The sequence below is a fragment of the Notothenia rossii genome, assembly GCF_949606895.1.
Source record: "Notothenia rossii genome assembly, chromosome: 2".
NCBI classification, from domain to species: Eukaryota; Metazoa; Chordata; class Actinopteri; order Perciformes; family Nototheniidae; genus Notothenia; species Notothenia rossii.
This window is the reverse complement of record NC_136904.1, coordinates 14,179,272-14,200,613: the sequence shown is the minus strand read 5'-3', so window position 1 is coordinate 14,200,613 and position 21,342 is coordinate 14,179,272. Positions and strand designations below refer to the sequence as shown.

At 38.7% G+C, this 21,342-nt stretch overlaps 1 protein-coding gene across 1 annotated transcript in view; it reads left to right on the top strand.

Annotated features, from left to right (window-relative positions):
- Nucleotides 1–15,296, top strand: part of tspan15 (tetraspanin 15) — a 37,407-nt gene extending 22,111 nt beyond the window's left edge. The window contains exons 5-8 of the mRNA XM_079663995.1: nt 7,088–7,204; nt 9,827–9,877; nt 10,851–10,967; nt 12,828–15,296. Of these exons, the coding sequence (XP_079520121.1) occupies nt 7,088–7,204; nt 9,827–9,877; nt 10,851–10,967; nt 12,828–12,992 (450 nt within the window). The 3' untranslated portion in view covers nt 12,993–15,296. The remainder of the gene's footprint in view (nt 1–7,087; nt 7,205–9,826; nt 9,878–10,850; nt 10,968–12,827) is intronic.
- Nucleotides 15,297–21,342: the final 6,046 nt, after the last annotated feature.

Sequence of the window (21,342 nt, the reverse complement as noted above, 5' to 3'; positions counted from 1 at the left end):
ATCAACAGGAAATGAAAATAAGATCCCGGAGCCAAAAAACGAAACTATGAATTAGTGACAGGTCATATTATATGCTTTATAAAGTACATTTCAAGCTGACCTTTTACTCTCTAATCTTGGGACAGTGACAGTTATTCCACCAGGAATGGCTGCCTTAGGCTTCAACATTCAGAAAGACAGTGTGCTCACATAGATAATCAGAAAAGTAATCATAAACCACTTCAGGTTCTTATTGCAAGAAGCTCAACAGAGGGAATTGAAGTAACTCTAGACACCCGCCCACGCCATCAATCGGGAATTCATCTTGAAGTTACAGCGTTCAGTGTTGTTACACCCGTTGAATCAGGATGTTGTGTTTTTATATCAAAAGGTCTTGCAGCAGTACAATCAACAAAGCCATTCGGTCTTTTCAACAGACACTGACTTAATTTGCCAAGCGCTGTGTGTTTGTTAGTGTGACAAAAATGTGATCATGCATATTTAGAGGTTCATTTGGGATTCATCACAGGAGGCTTTGGTGGGATTTGGGCAAAGCAGGGCTAAGCAATTGGATTTACAAAGCACATTTTAACATGAGAAACTCAATGTGTTTTACATTAAAATGCATAATAAACAAGTAGTTTGTGTTTATGAATGTAATGATAAAATATCTACAGGAAAAGCAATAACAGAAGACAGTACAAGAACAACTTAATAAATCCTAAACACACACACACACACACACACACACACACACACACACACACACACACACACACACACACACACACACACACACACACCCCCACAATGATCAACCGTCAAAGCTCAGTGAAAGATAGAAGGCTTTTGATTTCATGTTATCAGTAACGCATTTTGGATCTGTGTGATGATCTCAGAGGTCTGAATGCTAATCCCCTTATGCACTAATACAATTCATAAATTAAATCCCATGTGTTACATAAATTGATTATAATGCATTAAAGCCAAGCCAGGCATTTATTTAGTCCCATGTGGAGTAACATGCTGTTTCTTTTGGGAAGAGGCAACGAAGGCATTATAATTTAGTATAACGCCAATGATTAATAAAAAGCTGTTTTTCAGTTATGATAAGCTCTTAAGCCCAAGTCGCATACGCTGTTAATTACCTATTGTATTATTTCTATATAACTGTCAATTAACTTACTAAGAAAAGAAAGGTCAGTAGTCGGAATATAGTAAAGTCTGTCGAATAACAATGAAGCTTTGTAATGTCGTCTGTGCAATCTTGACATACGGCATTATGAGTGAAATGTTTAAAGTGATAATCATATATCTTCTCATTTGACAGTAGCCTAGAACCAGATGAAAAACATACACAATCTATGGAGAAAAACCAAACAAAATATTAGAAATGGGCTGTTAATAAAGTTATTTTAACGGTGAATCTCTCTGGGAAAAAAAACAAAGTTGTTACTCTGTCTGTTATTGACATCTGGATTCATGTAATTAGCGGCCTGGGATTGATCAAAGTGTGCCGATCCATCAGAGGAGGCAGCTTAACGTTGAGAGGAACAGTCTGTCATTCATGTGGTACGATAGCTTTTTTGTCTGGTTGTATTACTGTAGCCCCACTGTTGTTGCCACTCTTATCATCACAGAGATACAATTATACATCATCATCTTCCCTTTCAGCACCGTTGTGAGGAAGGCTCATACTTATTATGTGACATCAGATCAGTTTGTGGCATTACAAGTGCTTTACCTCATTGATAACATGACAATCCCCGCCCTGAAGCATGAGCCTGTAAGGCATCACTACACTTCAAATGTCAAAGTCAAATTACAATGTACGAGCCACTGAAGGTGGACTGGAGGTGAAAATATAAGTGTTTTGAGTTTCTATGTTTATTTGTTATCAGTGTGAGGCTGCCTCAGAAGTTACATCCTTCTTTGGCACTGCAGTTACTGTAATCTCAAACCCTTGCGTACTGGAGGTAGTGTCTGCTGTTTAAGAACATTTACTGACACAATTGTTTTTCTTCATATGCTTATTTTAAGATATCTGCATGACGATACAAAAGTCATGAACCGCATTGCCTTTTTTATTGTTTCAGTCAACAGATTTATGTCAGGACTAAGCAGATAATATGTGGGAAGCAAGTCCTGTCAGAAATACAAAGAAAGTAGGTAGGAAACGGAACGAAGATGAAAATAAGGGCAGGAATGTAATATGATATGATGAAGCTTGAAATAAATAAATGTGTTGCCTACAGTTCAGATTGATGAGAAATAGAAGAGATGTGTATACTTCATGTATTTTCTACTGAGAGAAACATGACTCCAAGTTTATCCGTTGATTAACCGAGTGCCATCTGTGTCACTCATTTCACGACTGCCAGGAATAGTTGTTGTTTCTTTGCCATATTTATTTTGGCATGCCATTTGAACCACGTAACAGCTCTTTTTTTTTACATGCCGGTTTTTGGACTTGCACCCAGACCATTTGAAGCGTTTTAAGTCAATCTTTCTTTTGTTAAATGTTTTGCCGTCTGATGCTAAAAAAAACAAAAACGGAATGCTCTTTAAAGATCTTTGTCGCTAGAATCTGCCATTACCTGCATTGTGTCCGTTTTCAATTGATCAAGTGACGCTGAGCAACGATCTGTCACTATAAATACTATGGGATGGCACATGATAGAGGCATGATATTTGGCCAGATGATGGATAAGGGTTTGTTAGTGCTCACCACTATGTACCGCATCAGGTGATTACAGGTGCACTCTTCACAATGTTGTTTAATGGAGGCCTTTACAAATTGACAGGAACATATGTTTAACCCTCCCGTATCACTGTGGACGATTTTGTCCCAAATGACTAATGTGGGAGTTTTTGGTTTAATCTGATTTTGTGCAAAAAAGTCGATGTTGTTGCTAATATTTCACATATCCAAGACTGTAATAAAAATCCATTCCCCAGATATTTATTATATGGAAAATAAATCATTTTTCTCTGTTTTTATCATGAAAAACCACAGTGATTTGATGTATTCAAAATGGCCTTTAAAGGGTTAAAATCCTGAAAATGATTAAATATTTGGTATTTTTGATTAGGGCGGAAGTTGCTTTAAAGATTGAACCCAAAAAACTTGAGAAACAAAACTTTTAATATAATGTTTTATCAAAGTATTTGACAGTGGACATTTTTGTCCCGAATGACTAATTTGCGTAGTCCAATCAAATGATACCGGAGGGTTAAGAATCATATGAATACATGTTATATTCTCTAAATATGATCCACTGTTAAACCGGCTGTTTTTTCAAAGTCGGCACTGACATTATAAACAGATGGTAGCTTATAGCTCACAAGGTTTCAAATATTCAACATAAACAAATGGGATTGTCAATTTAATGCAAATCCTTCAGTGCTGGGATGATAAAGATCCCTTTTCGTGTTAAAGCAGCTGCAGCAAAGTAAATACAGTTCACAGCAGGTACTTTTGTACAATAAAGAGAACAGCTTGGTGCAGGCTTGATGGGGGTTTATTCCTGATTATAAGTTTTAATCACATAAGTCATCAACATTGAGAAAATAACCTGGGTCATCATTACTGTTAATTTAGAGCAAATAATGTCCCCGTGCCGATGCCCATCACTCTGTGGAAAGCTACAGTGAAGATCATTGTGTTTGCTTCCTGTTGGTGTGAGTTAAATGGAAAAAAAGAAAGCGCCCAATGTAACTGCAGAGAGCATTTGCTTCTTGTTAAATACTTAGTTTGGAAAAGGAAATCCTAGACTTAGACTATGGGAGTCAAGGTGATGGCACGCAAACCTTTAATGTACCTACCAATTTGATCTTAAATGGTATTTTAGCTTTGTTTTCAATGTGGACCTTAGTGCATGAAAGATCTGTCACGCTGTTGCTGCATGGATGGCATGTTATAATGACGACAGGAAGCAAAGGATGGCCTGACTTCTGTCTTGGTGCCACACTTTGACCAGTCAGCTGGTCAATTAGCTGTTCAGTTAGTCAGATAGTGAACAGACCGCCATCAGTCAGTAAAGCAGATAGCAACTAAATCAGTCCATCTGCAAATACTTCTTACTCAGAGACTCGACTGTCTCCCAGTGATGAACCTCTGAAGATGTTGACATAGACGAAATAAGAAAAAAGAGATAAGAGTTAATCAAAATTAATCTGCAGCACTGAGAACCAACAGAAATGGCATTTGATTGAGACAGATGAAGGAAACATAAATACATTTGATTTGTGTTTAATTTGACTGAAACTTCAATTAACACTTTTTGTAATCCAGTCTTAAATATGAAAGTGACAAGGAGTCTTCACGGTTTCTTCTCTCATCTTCCCTTTGTCGCATTGGTACGTCAGGTTATTTGGGAGATGGGTACTTTAAGTGTTTCCTTTGAGGACACAACTTCTCCTGAATTGCCTGTATTAACTTACCCTTGGGACCCTCTCAGGAGTATAGGTTGTCGACAGGGACCTCCAGAGTTCTTGGTCCTTTGATATATTTTCTATCTGATGCTAGGTGTAAAGCTGTGTCCCAAATCTGTACTTTCAGAGGAACTGTCCAAATTACGTTGGTGTTACAGAGTATCGATTCACATTTAATCAGTTGGTTCCAGAGAGCGTATCTGTGGGAGAGGAGAGCAGCTCAGCGGTGAGTGAGTGTGTGGGTTAGGGAGAGTGAAATACAGCATCCCTGCAGCTTGTGAATTGACAGTGAGTTCTGGAGAGTCCAAAGTGTGCTTAAATTTTTCAAGCTGTAGTATTGGTATTGCAAAACTCAAAGCTGGCCAGAGCAACATGTCCCACGAGAGCTTCCTCCGAGATATCCTGGTGTTTGTCTCACGTTTAGCCCTGGTGACAGACTGACAGGCTGGATGTTGGGGGGGAGGGGATTTAATTTGTGTAGTGTTTAAAATGCCTAACCCAATGTTTTAAAAATGTACAATATTGAAAATGAGTTTAAGCTTACTTTTTACAACTGGAATTATATTTTTGCTATTCCAGATTAAGCACAGTAAAAGCTACTGGTAGCAAATTCCATGTACTGTTATCCAGTCAACTGTGAATGGTACCCAACTCTATCCTGGCTGTTGTTATCCCTCTCATCTCTCATGAGGGTTTGTTGTCAAAGCTTGTTTGATGGCCTTCGTGTGTGTGTGCTCAATCATGTGTGCTCAATCAATATCAATCTTCTTCTTTCAATTTCCTCCGCTGGGTGTAATTGTTGTGTCCTTGTCCACAGATTGTTCATCTTGTCTGTCGGTGGATATTAAGAATATTTACTTGGCAGTTGTTGTTGTTAAAGCTTTGCACTTTATAAATGTCGGTCTTTGTCCTGTCTGAACTGGACTCAATTTCAATCATCTGCCCAAAGACAGAATGTACTGCACGATTTTTGAATGACCTTTTGCTCCACAGTCGCGCTGTTAAGCTCTTAACACAGTGTGTGCAGTAATAATAGTTTTGGACTACCCTACACTTGTAGACATTAATTGAATCATAATTGCTTTGCCTTACTGTGAACCTCATTCTGGGTCCTGACCCGGTGCTGGATAAAAAGCGCTCGTATCAAGTGAGGCCAACAAGTAGAGGGAGAAACTTCCTGGCACTCTGGCAAAATGTCAGCATACTGATCACTTTTTATGTATTCATTTATTCATCCTTTCTCCATATCACTTGTCTTGTCCTCTCTTACCGTCTGACCTTTTGTTCTATTTGTTCTCTTTCTGGCTCCCTAATAAAATATTTTACAGTATTGCTGCAAAGTAAAGTTAATAGTGTTGCTGTGATGTAATTTATTAGTGCTATCAATTGGGGGAAAATTATTTTTAAACAATCGTCTCTGATGGTTTTCGTGTGTGTGTGTGTGTGTGTGTGTGTGTGTGTGTGTGTGTGTGTGTGTGTGTGTGTGTGTGTGTGTGTGTGTGTGTGTGTGTGTGTGTGTGTGTGTGTGTGTGTGTGTGTGTGTGTGTGTGTGTGTGTGTGTGTGTGTGTGTGTGTGTGTGTGTGTGTGTGTGTGTGTGTGTGTGTGTGTGTGTGTGTGTGTGTGTGTGTGTGTGTGTGTGTGTGTGTGTGTGTGTGTGTGTGTGTGTGTGTGTGTGTGTGTGTGTGTGTGTGTGTGTGTGTGTGTGTGTGTGTCCGTCCGTGTCCGTCCTGCATAGAGGGGTGTGGGTGTTTTTTAATTGAGGGTTTTTTTTCATGCTGCTGTTGCTCATCCACTGCGCACCTGTGGGTAATCACAGTGATTATCTTATGTAACTTACATGGGGAGTCTCTGGGTAACAGGTGGTGGGAGCTAGAAACTTGGGAGCCACATTGTTTGTCAACCGTGTGTGTGTTTATCGCTATTTGGAGTGGTATTTTTTGTTGTTCAATTTCCAGTACAATGTTCATTAAATGAACATTATGTACGGCTACATTGTCATGGTTTCCTGCAGGGTGGTTTGAACAGCCTTCACACCACGTAACCCTCAGTTAATCTGACAAAGAAGATTTTTAAGCAGAATTTAGGAGAATGTCGACATTATGAATTCCTTTTTAATTACTCATTGAATAACATAATGTTTTCCTTTGTGTTTGACTTTCAATCTTTTGAGGCTTTGAAGACTTGAATTACCTATAGAAGAATGCTGCCTTAATTCAAACTGAAAATGTTGATTATTGTAAACAATGTCAGTCATTCTACATTCTTTGCTATTAACCAAGAAAAGTTGTCGTGTTAAAGTCTTGTTTTATTCATCATTTTAAAAAAAAATGTAATGTCCATTCTTCCCTGTGGTATCTACATTTCCCAGCCGTACCAGCACATACAGACACACACACACACACACACACACACACACACACACACACACACACACACACACACACACCTATAATTACATGCGAATTGTTGTAAAATTGTGGCTCACTTAATCCGTAAATGTTGCTCATCAAATTGTTACATTTATTTGTATCTCTCTTTCATCCCTGCCTCCCTTCTCTCCATCTCATCCTCACATATCCTCTTCTCTCCTCTCTTGATCTTTGGTTATTGTCTTACCTTCTCCTTCCAATTCCTGCACTTGACTCAACTTGCCATCTTTCTTCTCTCTGGCAGTTTAAGTGTTGCGGGGGTCAGGAGTACTCAGACTGGTCGGTCAACATGTATCACAACTGCACTGCACCAGGTCCACTGTCCTGCGGAGTTCCTTACACCTGCTGTATTACTACTAAGGTAGGAATCACTATTCCCATTAATATGAGTATTATCGCTGCTGTAAACCGCTACTCCACCTGCTGTTACTAAAATACAGAGGCAACCAATGGCTTAATGTTGTTAATATTACAATAAGCTCTGCCCCTACTTTCTGCACTACTACTTACGCCAAACAATGACAAACGTTACGTTTTATTGATTCTGATGGTACCTTACTGTAACTGTATTTGCCACAATGTTAATGCAATGAATACATGTTAGTGGCATATTTTATGAACTTGTTGACATTTTAAGTTAAATTAAAAAGCATTTGTTGTGTTTTTTGAAAGAGGACATTATTATTCAGGTGCATGTTTGTATTTTTTCCCTCTACTGTGACATATCTCCGTGCTTTAATGCTCAAAAAGCTGTGCTGCAGCACCTCTTTTCACCCTCTGTCTGGAACCACAGCCCAGTCTGCTCTGATTGGTTAGCTGGCTGGCTCTGTTGTAATTGGTCAACATCTTAGAGATGTCCCGCCCCTTAGCTTATCACGTAGGCCCCCCCAAAAAAAGAATAGAGCCTCTTTAATGTAAAATGTGTTTCTCCATATAACCTACACACCTTCCCAGGGACAAATAAAGTATATTATATTTAAATTATGAAATGGACAACCTAGAACAAGCGCAGTGACCTAGAAAACGACACGTATCAGCTCGAGGCTGAAGCTTCTCACTGTTCTGAGGCCTTGCTTGATGCTACAGTAGCATGGGGTTGATGGTCGTGCATGGAAAATTCACACTATAATTCCACATTCCATTGTCAAGTTGTCCACTGAAATAGCCAGTTTTAGCTACCGGTAATTGCACGATCATTTATGACGCAGCATTGTTATCACCAATTGCAATGTGCGGCTAGTTGCTATGCAACAGGTAGCTTTTTTATAAGGTGTCATTCCAACACAGATGCTAGTTAGTGGTGTGAGTTGCTGAGTTGTGACAATTGAATGTGGAAGTGATTAAATTGTACGTTGTCACGTTCAGGGGGTCCACACAAAATGTCTCTGAGGGCCGCCAATTAGCTAAAATATCACGCTACTGCTACAACTACACACTCTACTGTCGATCTAACTGTTGACATTAGAGTTGCATTATGGGCAATGCACCAGGTTGTGACAAGGAGGAGAAAAGAGGATATCTCTTGTTCTGCTGCACCAAAATTGTTGCTTTTTTAACCCTCCGTAACAAGTCAGAGAATTTAAAGAAGTGCAATGGAAAAAAGGTGCAGCTCTCCATACAATTTTATGTATATTCTATGCTGGAATCATCAGTTTCCTTTCAATCACTGCTAACTTTAGCTGCCAAACCACCCTTATCGGGAAAAGACCTCATGCTTATAAATGCTATTGATGTATTTGTGTTAACTAGCTTTGAAGGTTGGTGTTCAATACTGGAATATGTAACATTATCTAAAGTGCTTGCAAAAAGCAAACATTTCATCATGTACCACTCCATTTGAAAATTGGAGCCATTATAAAATATTGATATTTTTCATGCTACACACAATCCTGCAAATCATTGATTTAGTAATCTTGTCCAAATGTAAAACAAATGTGATTAATATAGCACATAAGATAATGAATTAAAAAGGCAACCTTTTCTTCCTTCCTTTTTCTCCTCGGCCACGAGAGATTGTCAGTTTGTTGTTTCATTTTTGAATACATATATATATATATATATATATATATATAATATTTTAAATATGGAAAACTACAAGCTCAAAATCATAAGGGACATGTGTGCATACAGTACACAGACTTTAGTTATCTCACACACAAACACCTACACATGCACACACACACTCACTCACATAAAGAAGCCATAGAGCGCTGCAGAAATTAATCCTCAAACCCAGAAATGAGTTAGTAATGTTGCACTTCTACTTACTTTGTCTCAATGGAAATGTTTTTCTGTTTTGATGCCTGAAATAAGGTCTCTGATTAAATAAAGTACAAGAAGATTTTACATTTTGTGTTTGCAAAATATATGTCAGTTAATAACCCCACTGAATGTTAAAGGTTATACATGTGTGTGTCAAAAGCAGTTATGAACATTGTCTATATATCTACTATTAGATTATCGGCTAAATGAAATGTTACCACACTATTCCACTTAAGTCATGCAACAGTTTAGTCATTTTTTTATAACCGCACGTTAGCTTTTTGCATCCGCCTCTCTCATTTATGCTTCTACAATCATAAAAGATCATCTTACATATACAAATGTGTAAGTATAATAAGCTGATGTTGGTCACAAAGCCTATTTTCTGTAATAATAGACTCTAGAAAAACTATTGGCATTTTGTTGAGGGGACCAGGGCGATGCCAACTTCTGTGTTGGCAGCACTTTATTAAAGATCAACAATCAACAGTATTGTGGTCAGTGTTGTCTCAATATCACACACAGTTTTCTTTTGATGTCTTCATCAATCTTGTAGCAGGACTGTCATCAGTGTGTGCATGAGAGGGGCAGTTATGATGTGTGTCGGGTTCAATTTCGAGATTGCCTCCTTATTTGTCTGCTGTTGATTCTGCTGTTCTGTCTCCCACATTTCATTTCTACCTCCTAACTTCATCTCTTCTCTTTGCTTCTCTCCCTGCAGCCTAATGAAGTGGCAAACACTTTGTGTGGGTACAAGGTGTTGGAAAAAGAGGTAAGGCGTCAAAGGCTGTTTACTGAGGCCCCTTCCACACGGAGACGATTTCAGTTATATCCGCTAAAGTTCTTTATTGTATATAGACGGTTCGTCCACACGAAGCCGAAACGGAGCCGCTCCGAAAACGATAAACTTTGAAACCCGGCTCCCAAAGTGGGTAAGTCTGGAGACGGCACGCTTGCGGCTCTGTGTGTACGCCCTATATGATCTTTTCCTGAACCGATGACGCCATAGCCCCGCCTCTCCCCACCTCTCCTGCTCACCCCCGCTTCATTGCTGATGCGTCTCTCGCCAACAACAATGGCGGATCACCGGGTTGCATTCGTGCTCCAGACGCTACTGACCATGATACAGATTTTAGTGCAAAATCTACAGCTCCTGTACCACAACCATCAGCAACAAGTGGACATGGAGAACTACATGAACTACCTGTTTGTTGTTTATGCCTTATGCCCATGCTCGGGGGGGGGTCTTATTCGCTGCTTTTGGTGTATTTTGTGGCGGAAGTACATCGCCATTTACAGGCCCGGCATATGTACTACAGCGTCTCCAGCGGTTTTGAGCAGTTTCGTTTGGACGGACACATTTCTTCAGCCGATTCCGTGTGGACGGAAGACTTTTTTGAAATCGACTTTGGTTCAAAATCGGTCGTCTCCCTGTGGACGGGTCCTGAATTAAGAGAAGACTGATGTCTCATTGAAGTGCAGCTCCTCTTTTTCAGTTTCAGTTTTTGTGTTAGTTGTTTCTTTAATTAGGCAAAATATAAAATGTTTGCTGAGTATTGAATTGACTATAGTTATAACTCAATTGACTTGCATCGAGGACTTTGTCATTTCAGTTATTTTATAGAGTGAAACATACATTTTTATTTTGATATGTAAGATTATTAAGTCCCAATATTGATTGATGCACTACGCTGCAGGCCTTAGGTCATTTCCGAAGCCTGTAACAAGCTATTTGTGTCCCGCAGCGTTTGGCTTTGATCGAGACCATCCATATCAGAGGCTGCACGGATGCCTTCTTCATCTGGCTCATGGACAACTATAAGATTATGGCTGGACTGCTATTAGGGATCCTACTGCCTCAGGTACACACACACACACACACACACACACACACACACACACACACACACACACACACACACACACACACACACACACACACACACACGTCACAAACTATCACTCAAGGCAGTTTTATAGTCATGTTGCTCAGCACACTTTTCCATATGTATAAGTAAAAGCGGTCTTTTGATGTTTGATTCAAAGCTAGAAATAAATATTCTGAAGAAAATACGGCTACAGTGTTGAGCCTTTTGCTTATCAGGAGCAAACTAAAACGATCTCTGTGTTCACTTCTACCTTAATGGACACCACCATCAGCTGAAGGAACAGGAACGTTATCTTGTCTGAAGAAAAAGTACACATTTTATGAGATCAAGGAAAATGTCAAGTTTTTATTGTCAAGTGGGCTTATTTGTGATGATCAAAGGACAACGCTTTACAATTAAATATCCTTCAAGTTTTTCTAGATCAATGATTATCAAATAACTTGAATAAAAAATGAATAATTTTATTAGGAAGATTTTATTAGAAATGTGTCTGTTTGTAATGAAATGTAAGGCATTCTGTTATGTTTCACAAAAAACACCAAAACATTTAGTTAACTTGACTGGAGTCATACAAAAGCAAGGCACTTATTCTAATAGTTTTATCATGGCTGATATTATATTCAGGGATAGGGGAAAGTCTTTTTTTATTTATTTATTTATTTGAGCAGTAAATTATGATTATTGAGTAGCTGGCAGAAAATGCCTGTGAGTCAGGTGAAAGTATATATTAATAATAATAATGCATTTGATTTATATAGCGCTTTTCACAACTCAAAGACGCTTTACAATATGAGGGAGGGTAGACAAACAAGGACAGGCAAACAAGTAAGTATAGTAAAATAAAAAGGTAGTCAAGAGGAAGTTGATTGAGAGGGGGGGGGCTTATGGGTAGACAGAGTTGAAAAGATGTGTTTTGAGGCGGGACTGAAAGACCGTGAGGGACTCAGGGTCACGGAGATCTTGGGGAGGGAATTCCAGAGCCCAGGAGCTGCCACTGAGAAGGCTCTGTCCCCAAAGCTGCAGAGTGTGGATGTGGGAATGGATAGGAGTCCGGCTGCGGTGGATCTCAGGGACCGTGGGGGTTGATAAAGAGTGAGACGGTGTGTGAGATAAGGGGGGTTCAAATGGTGGAGTGCTTTGTAGGTGAGGACCATCATTTTGTAGTTGATGCGATGGGAGACAGGAAGCCACTGGAGGTCTTTGAGGACTGAGGTGATGTGATGCCATGATTTGGTATGCGTGAGGAGACGTGCAGCTGCATTTTGAACCCGTTGGAGTCTGTTGAGGGATGTAGTGCTGATGCCGTAAAGAAGTGAGTTGCAGTAGTCAAGGCGGGAGGAAATGAACGCATGGGTTAGTCGTTCGGCTTCGGGGCGGGTGAGAGAGGGTAGGACTTTTGCAATATTGTGGAGGTGGAAAAATGAGGTTTTGATTGTATATAGTTGATATATAAAGTAAATATAAAGTATAAAGTTATATATATTGATGTGAGATATATCAAACTGTCATCTGAAAGACCTGTTAGAGCAATATAAAGAAAGAAAACAGGTTTTTAATGATTGGGCATAATTAACAACCGCAGAGATATTTTCACTTTTGGCATGTTGGGGCACATCACTACACTGATATGCTCCAACATGCCAGCTAACAGGTGATCCAGCTCGGGAAAAGAGGTCTAATTTCTTTCTAAATGATTCCTGTCCTTGCATATAATAATCCACAAAGATAATATAACATGCAAGTGAGACAAGCAATTAAACATTTAAAAGAAATGAAGCGCTCACATGTTGACCTCCTTCTCTAATCATCTTCCGTCTGTCTTTCTGTCTCCAGTTCTTCGGTGTGATCATCAGCTGGCTGTACATGACCCGTGTTGAAGACTCCATCAGTGAGTACGGTCACTACATGGACCTACTGGACTCAAACACACATCAAAGAGCAGCAAAGAGTCAGGGCCGCATGGCTAAGTGGTTCATGTGTATGCCTGAGATCGACTGACGGAGACAAAAAACTCAAAAGCAGCAAATGGACTCCAGCCAACACCCCTAGTTTGTTGAATGACTCCGTGGATCCAGATGCTGCTGCAGCCACAGTGTGAGCTTACGCTGAACTGCACAATTACTACATGTTTTTCTTTTGGTCCAAAGGAAAGGTTCAACAACAAGATTCCTTTTTTTGTTTGAACATATGTATCAAAAACAACAATGTTCAAAGGGCCGAATGTGGTGTGAATTATTCATAACTGTGTTAACATACAGAGTACTAATGCATGTGTGGGACCTAAGAGCTCCTTGAGATCAGGGCTTTTAGCTGCATTGGACCCAGGAGAGTCTCAGGGATAATCGCAGACAAACAATAGATCCACTTTTGCTTCCTCTAATAATGACATGAAATAATATGACATGAAATAAGTCTGTTCATTTCCAACACAAAATCACAATATACATTACTAATATTACTTTTATACCAGTGTTGTTTTTATGTTTTGCTACCAATAAAATCATTGCTAGGCTCCTTTTATAACAACCAAATGTGAAGCGGCTCCTGTCATCTAACCAATACTTTGATTGCCTTCATTGTAAATACAACTGGAAATACTTTGAGCTTGAAAATGAATTATGTTTAAATTTGAGGCTGGAGAATAAGTTTGTATGAAGTACCCTGCAGTATTTCCTGAAACTTTATGATGTGTCCAGCACAACAAGGGTTGTTTATAATGCTGACATTTTCTTCATCAAAGCCAAACATTTTACTCTTCAAACTATATTTCTTTCGGGTGTTATATGAAAATGAAGTAGATTAGTTTTATTTTGATTTAAAAAGTTGATTATTAATGCTTTGCCATAACAAGTGTACATCTCAGGGTTACTTCTTCTACTGTATGAATGTATGTACAACTTTTAACAGCAAATCAATCTGTCATATACTATATCAACACACATTTATTAAGGATTAGGTCGCACTTCAAGTTACAAAACCGTGTGAATAGAAGCAAAATATGTATTTGTCAAGTCCTGTGCCTTTTACGCCCTGTACCCACCCAGACTCTAATTGTTTTTGCCTTATTACCCAAACAATTGTAGGTTTTTCATTGTTTCAACTGAACATAATCCAGGTGGTGATTGTGCTTGAAACAGATTCAGGCAAAAATCCTTAGTAGTTTACTACTAGCCAAGATGTACTATGAGTAAAATGACCTTATAATATCCTACAACATATAATCAAGCGTGGTTTTTAGATTTTCAAATATGCCTTTTTTAAAAGGTTGTTTTTTTAAGTAAATAGATTTTGTTTAAAATGTCCCATTTGTCTTTTTGACGTCACACAACATCCTTAATTTGAGTAGTATCTACTCTTACTTTACATGTACATCAGTGCTAAATCATGTTAATCAAGGTTCCCCTGTCAGCCTTGTATGCACTAGGGGGTATAATACAGATTGCCAGATAAAAAAAGAAACTATTTCAAATTAAGAGTACATTTGATTTTAAAAATGACAAACATTTTGAGTTGAGAAAATTAAGAGTTTCAGTTCACACACTACTTGAATGTAACTTGTGAAGCTATTGGCCTGTGCGTTGAAGGTAACATTTAGCTTCATATGATCAATTAGTTGAGGGTTTATTTAATATGTGCTACATTTACTACCTACATTTTTTCAGGTTTTTTTGAACCAGCTATGATTGAAAATACACTTTTTATGGCTTTTTTTATGATTAACTACTCAACTGTACAATATTTATCTCAACAAAGTCCATGTATTACTCGCTGCCTTTAACATGAACAGCATGGAAGATGTTTTCTTAACACATTGCATGAAAAATAAAATGTCAGTGATTGTATCGACAGCCTTTCTGTAAATGTCTATTGCTTGCTATAGTCTAGTCACTTCCACATGACAGTTAAAGTACCAATGTTATCTCTTTGAAACAATAAGAAGTAGCATAGATGCATGACCTTTTAGTTTCATTGCTGTTAGAACATTAAACGCACCGCCCCTATGTATGCCATGTACTGTGTGCATATCATGTGCTATATTCAAATGCATACACTCGGTTTACGGCTGGCCTCACAGGAAATTGCATCATCTGTTTTTTTTTTGTTTTTTTTAAATACATCCCGAGTTGTTCAAAACTACATTTATTTAAAGAAGAATATGTCAAGTTGTTTGGCCTTGTTGAGGGTACGGTTTGTGATTTCTGTTGTTTATCTTCGAGAGGAATGAAGCACAGATTAACGTCTTCCTGTGAAGGGATATTTGGGGGTTAAGGGACTGTTAAATAAATAATGTCTGATACAGAATCACACTGTTTATTTTCTAGAGCACGCTTCACCCTGAGTCACATTCACTGTATAAATCTTTCTTGCAAAAGTGTGCAAGATTATCAGTGAAAGGCATGAAAGGAAATTTTTTACTTTCTTGTTGTGTTACGTAATTATTTTTGGCAGAACCTGGAAAATTATTTACATCCAACTTGATCCATCTTTTAACATACCTTTACCTTGTCCATTGTATCAATTGTGTAATCTGTTCATCTTATTTAATGTATACACACAACACCTGTTGCACATCTGTCCGTCCTGGGAGAGGGATTCCTCCTCTGTCGCTGTCCCCGAGATTTCTTCATATTCTTGATTGTTTTCCCTTGTACGATGTGAGGGTCTAAGAGCAGAGGGTGTCATCATGTAAAGCCTCCTGACTGAGACATATCTGTAATTAGTTATATTGGGCAAAAAAACTAAACTCTGATTGATCAATTGTGAAGAATGAAATCTGGTGACATTCTTGATACAGAGTGCTTTGGTGTAAGCTGTTGAATTATTTATGTTGTTCCTCCTACTCCTGCTGCTCTGAGGACTTCCTGCTGGATTTAACCTTTTCATATTTTACTACTACTACTTTGATGGAGAAAAACAAATATTCCCTACATTCACACATGAGGGAATAATGTTTTGCGTATTGTCTGCATCAACACAGCTTAAAATACCTTGTTTTGTTTGTTCCCACCTGCTCTCATTCTCTCTGCTCCACAAACAGAGAACACTTATTTGTATTATTTATACCTTAAGTCTCCGGGCTTTAGTTCAAAGTCACAGCTGTGCAAAGTCAGTCCCCCCTCATTTTTTGTTGTGAATTCAATACCATCTGTCTGTTATAAGGACTTCACAGCTGTTTCTATCAGGTATTGATATAACATTGGCATGACACAAACAAGGTGTTATGTGCAGGCAGTGTTAGTACGGATCCCACAAGAAGTGTGATTATGGAGCTGAGCATGTGAGAGCAATGTCTGTATGAGATGTATCAGAAAACATTTGAATCCAATCTGAAGTCTAACAACAAGTATGCAACACTGCCATACCCCAACAACACAAGTTTCTAATATTTCCAGTGTGTTGCGTCTCATAAATCAGCATCCAAAATCCACTTTCACAGCCTTCTCAAGAGACCAGATGGGTTTTGATTTATATTGTCAGTTAAGACCACTTGCTTGTAAGGTTTTGGCCTCAATTTCACTGTTAAAGAAAAAAGCTGGGGTCTTTTTACAAAATGGATTGGATCAATTCTGTCCAACAGTCAATATGTTAGCATGACAATTATAGTAAGGCTACAGCGAAACCACCCACTCCAAACTATAAACAGGTCTTACAAACTAATGCGTTGGCACCAGAAGGGTCTCGCTGCAGATATCCAGACTACTCTCCTTCTCCTGCGTAACTTGACTGCCTATTATTTGACTATAAGCTATTTCTTTCTTGTTAAGCTAACTTTAATGAAGTTTGATAACGACTTAAGCATAAGAGAACAAGTTATTTTCTGCTTAAAGTTTAGTTACTGAACTTTGTAAGTTACAGTTGTGATGATATATTAGCTGTAGCGGCTCCCACACTGTGGAATGATCTGCCCCTGCATATCAGACAGGCCGCCACACTGCCTGCTTTTAAAGCACTTCTTAAAACCCTCTTCTCCTTAGTATGTTGACATCTTTTAGATTATTGCTTTTAAATTGTCTATTGTTTTTACTTGTACTTGTTTTATGGTGTGTGAGCTGTGCTGTGTGATTTTTTGTTTCTTTATTTGACTGTACAGCACCTTGGTCTGGAGGTTTTTGTATTAAGATTGGCTACCTGCACAGAGGTGTGTGTGTGTGTGTGTGTGTGTGTGTGTGTGTGTGTGTGTGTGTGTGTGTGTGTGTGTGTGTGTGTGTGTGTGTGTGTGTGTGTGTGTGTGTGTGTGTGTGTGTGTGTGTGTGTGTGTGTGTGTGTGTGTGTGTGTGTGTGTGTGTGTGTGTGTGTGTGTGTGTGTGTGTGTGTGTGTTTATAACAGACAGTGTGGTTCTGCCTCTACATTGTGGACTGCCTGTCACTGGCCTTGCTGACTGCGTTTGTCTCCTGTGGGAGATTTCAGTTGATCTGTGTGACTCTCGGTCATTTCTGCCCGTCTCACTCTCAATCTGACTATCCTTTGACTTTCACTTCTCCTCCTCAGCTGTTCACACTGAACCACATAAGCAAACAGATGGAAAATCTGTGCTGTGTATTGAAACAGTACAGTAGCAGTCAAGGTATCTTTTTATAATGTGGTCTATTGTGATCATTTTGTATTATACTTTATTTGGATTGGTCAATTGGGCATTCTGCAGTCTGCTATTTCTTAATAGAGATTGTTTATACAACATCAGAGAGACTCTTAATTTTTCCTATTCAATAATATAACATATGTGTTGTGACTGAAAGGCTGTTTCTTCCTACGACCAACAGGTAAAATCCTACGGTGAAATATAAAACAGATCTCTCTCCAAATCTCTGTACAGACATAACACACTGACACAGATACATAAATCCACCTTTAGTGTGTTGGCTTGTCAGTGCAGAATACAAGATTTCCCTCAACTGGTTTATAGTTACTTTTCTTCATGTAAGCTGCAGCAAGAGATTGTATTTCATTTTACAATAGAGTTAAGTAACTGATTTATCTATTCCACTAACCTAATAATTATCTCACAGAAAAGTACTGCAGCAAAAATACTGAACTCATAAACAGACTAATCCCCCAGTAGAGAATGTTTAAAGCTTCCAGCTTTTTTTGTCAGCACAGCAGCACTTTTGCTCTATAGTCTGGCAAGGGGATGAAAGGCTCGTTGGTGCAGTTTTATTTATCATCACTGTCAAACTTTAAAGTTTAAACCAACAAACAGAAACCAGAACTGTCACAAAAGCAGGTTTCCCTTTTCTGGGAACGTTTGGGCCCACCAGGCTGGCAAACACACTCTCAATACGCTGTCTTAGTTCCCCCATTGCATTCACTACTGGACTGCTTGCATAAAGGTAATTATTCTATAGTACAGCACAACTACCAAATTGTTAAAGGGGTCCCATTATACTTTTTGAGGTTTTCCTTCCCTGTAGTGTTATATAGGTTTTTGTGCATGTAAATGGTCTGAAAAGGTTAAAATCCCAACAAATCCTGCCAGAAACGCCTCCATTAGACTCCTTTGTTTACTTTCGTAACAGTGACATCAAAATGTAACACTCGCGCCTCTAGTGGCTAGCGCTCCAACACATTGTACATGATAGGCTACGGGGCAGGACATCTCTTGACGGTTGACCAATCACAACAGAGCCAGCCAGCTAACCAATCAGCAGACTGGGCTCTGGTTTCTGGTGGAACATGCCAAAAAACTCAATTGAAATCCCAGCCAGTGGAGTGGGAGTGAAGCGCTATATGTGACACTTTAAAATGGAGCATACGCTCAGTAGCTGTTGGTTCACACGCCGAAATGGGCCAAAGAGACATAGCTCAGTAAAATCACATCTCAGTAACTGAAATATGATGAGTGAAGCCGCCAAAAATACGACTTTGAAAGCTTTGGTTAATTCTGAGGAACAAGACTTGCTTTATTTTCTTTTAAATGTGATCACTTTTTGGTTAACATATGTTTGGAATAGTTTGATGCAATAATATAACGTCAATTTGTCTACAGTTCATGTTCTTTAGTTACAATTTGCAAAATCTCAATGTATCCATTAAGAGAGGAATAATGCGCAGCGAGGCCGTCATGATTGAAAAGCAAACCCCCGACAGGTTGATCATGCACCACACAATATAAATATATATATACACACACACTCACTCTAACTGACACACACAGACTCTATCTCTTTGTCACCCTGTTCGATAATGCGTGGGAAGGTTCCGGTTATCCATTTGTCTGATAGGTAGTTTGGCGTCTAGTTAGATGCTGACATTTAGCTCTGCTCGACAAAAAAACAGCATCAGCACAGATGGAGGCGTGTGAAGGAATCATCGAGATAGTCACTGCTCATTTTCTACCTGTTATAGTTACTAAAAAAGTTTTTTTGATATACAAAATTGATTAGCATCACAGTTGTCATTTCTGAAGTCTTTCTGAACACTCTTCATATTCACCATTGTGTCCCTGGTGTTCATCCTTGGTTTTTCATCTATGTTTCTTCCTGTGTTGCTGCTATTGGTCTGGGCTCATGCAGTTTTTCTTTATTTTTGTTCTTTGGTTTCGCTTTGCTTAGTCTGATCCGCCATTTGTATCAGCTTTATTTAATGAAAAGCTTGCTTTTTGTTTATGCCTTTATATTTGCCTCTTCTTTCTGCATTTAGGTCCTAATTTTCTTACCTCGTGACAATATAACATACATTATTTTCAACATAACGATTTTACTTGTGACAGCAAACGTCCACACTGTGGTATTACTACTTTTACTTTAGTAAAATATCTGAGTACTTCATCCAACATTGCTCCTTTCTCTGTCTCTGCATAATGCATATAAATGAGATATGTTCTCATTTGGGCAGACCAACAACACTGTTATGAACGGATCAACCAAATGACCACTCTGTGAAAACCAATATCATGAGAGACTCATTTACTAGTCTGGTATAATCAGTATGATCTGTTGCTGGCGTTTAACACTGATGATAACACTCAAAGCACAACAACAGAAATAGATTCTGAAAACAAGCAAGAAGAAACACTAATTATTCAGAGCAGACCACTACAAAGATGTAATCATAAAACCAATATGAAACACATGTTATCTTTGAGATTCCTGCTCAGTAGCCTATAGCTGATTTTACAGCACATCTCTCGTCTAACATCTTTAATATCCGTATATTGTTTATACGTTATGACAGTAATTTAGATGGTTATGTAGTAAGGGAAACTTAAACAATAGTCTATGGATCTGGATTCAGGCGATTACCATGGTAAATCCTCAAATGAAAGTGTTTTTTTCTAAATAAAACTGAGCCCCAGGTGGCAAACTAGATTGACTATGTTTGGGTTTTAAGCTAAAAGAACATGAGCCACTGAACTTGAAAATTAAAAAGTCCGAAACCAAATGATGGGACGAATCTAATGTGTTTAGCTCATTTAGTGGCACTTTATATAATAGCTGTGGAGGCATTTCACTCACAAGCAGAATGGTTGCAGTAGAGGAAATCTCACTGCAGTCTTCTGTCTCTATCCTCCCTGCACCACCAATGCCTGTCCAACATTTCATGGCAGTGCATCCAAGAGTTGTTATGATATCTGGACCAAAGTGATGGGGTGACCAACATGACATCATTGCCATTAAAGCCATGCTGTTGGATAAAGCACATTTCAGAAAACAGAAGGCATACTTAAATTCAAACAAATCACAAAATACAGATATCACTCTAAGCTGAAAGGGTATTTACTGTATATGTACACCATCAGATATTTTTGGCTCACTTTCATCTCGTTTTGTGACATGAAGAGGCCTTTTACATGTTTTCTCTATCTGCCAGCAGAGCTCATTGTTCAAGTACAATATGAGATGTACCAATTTTAATCACAGGAGGATGCTCGTTGTTGTATTTGACTCCAAACAAGCCCATCCATGTTTGTATTATCTTTGCATGTTTGATCTGTAAATAAAATACATGAAATCAGAAAGTGCAGTCAATCCAATGTTTCAATGCAGACAATACTGTTAATTTGTCTTTGTTGCATGACAATAAAAACAGCTGCACACTTGTTATGGATTTTTAATTTGGTTTTGTTCATTTGTTTTGTGAAATGCTTCAGTGCTTTGAGCTTCTGGGCCACCAAAGTAAATGCTCCCTGTATACTCCAGTTCTCTGTGTGACTTTTGCCTTTGCATATTTTCAAGCTTACCTAAAAATCTCTCTAACACCATCTCATTGGTGTTCTATTTACTGGGTAGTATGGTGTTGCAGGAGATTTGTTGGCACTGAGGTCAAAACAAAACAGCATTACCCTAAAATGCTGGGACAACCACTTTTATAAATGTTCCAGTTGAATGAGCCTCTTTCCTGAAGCTATTG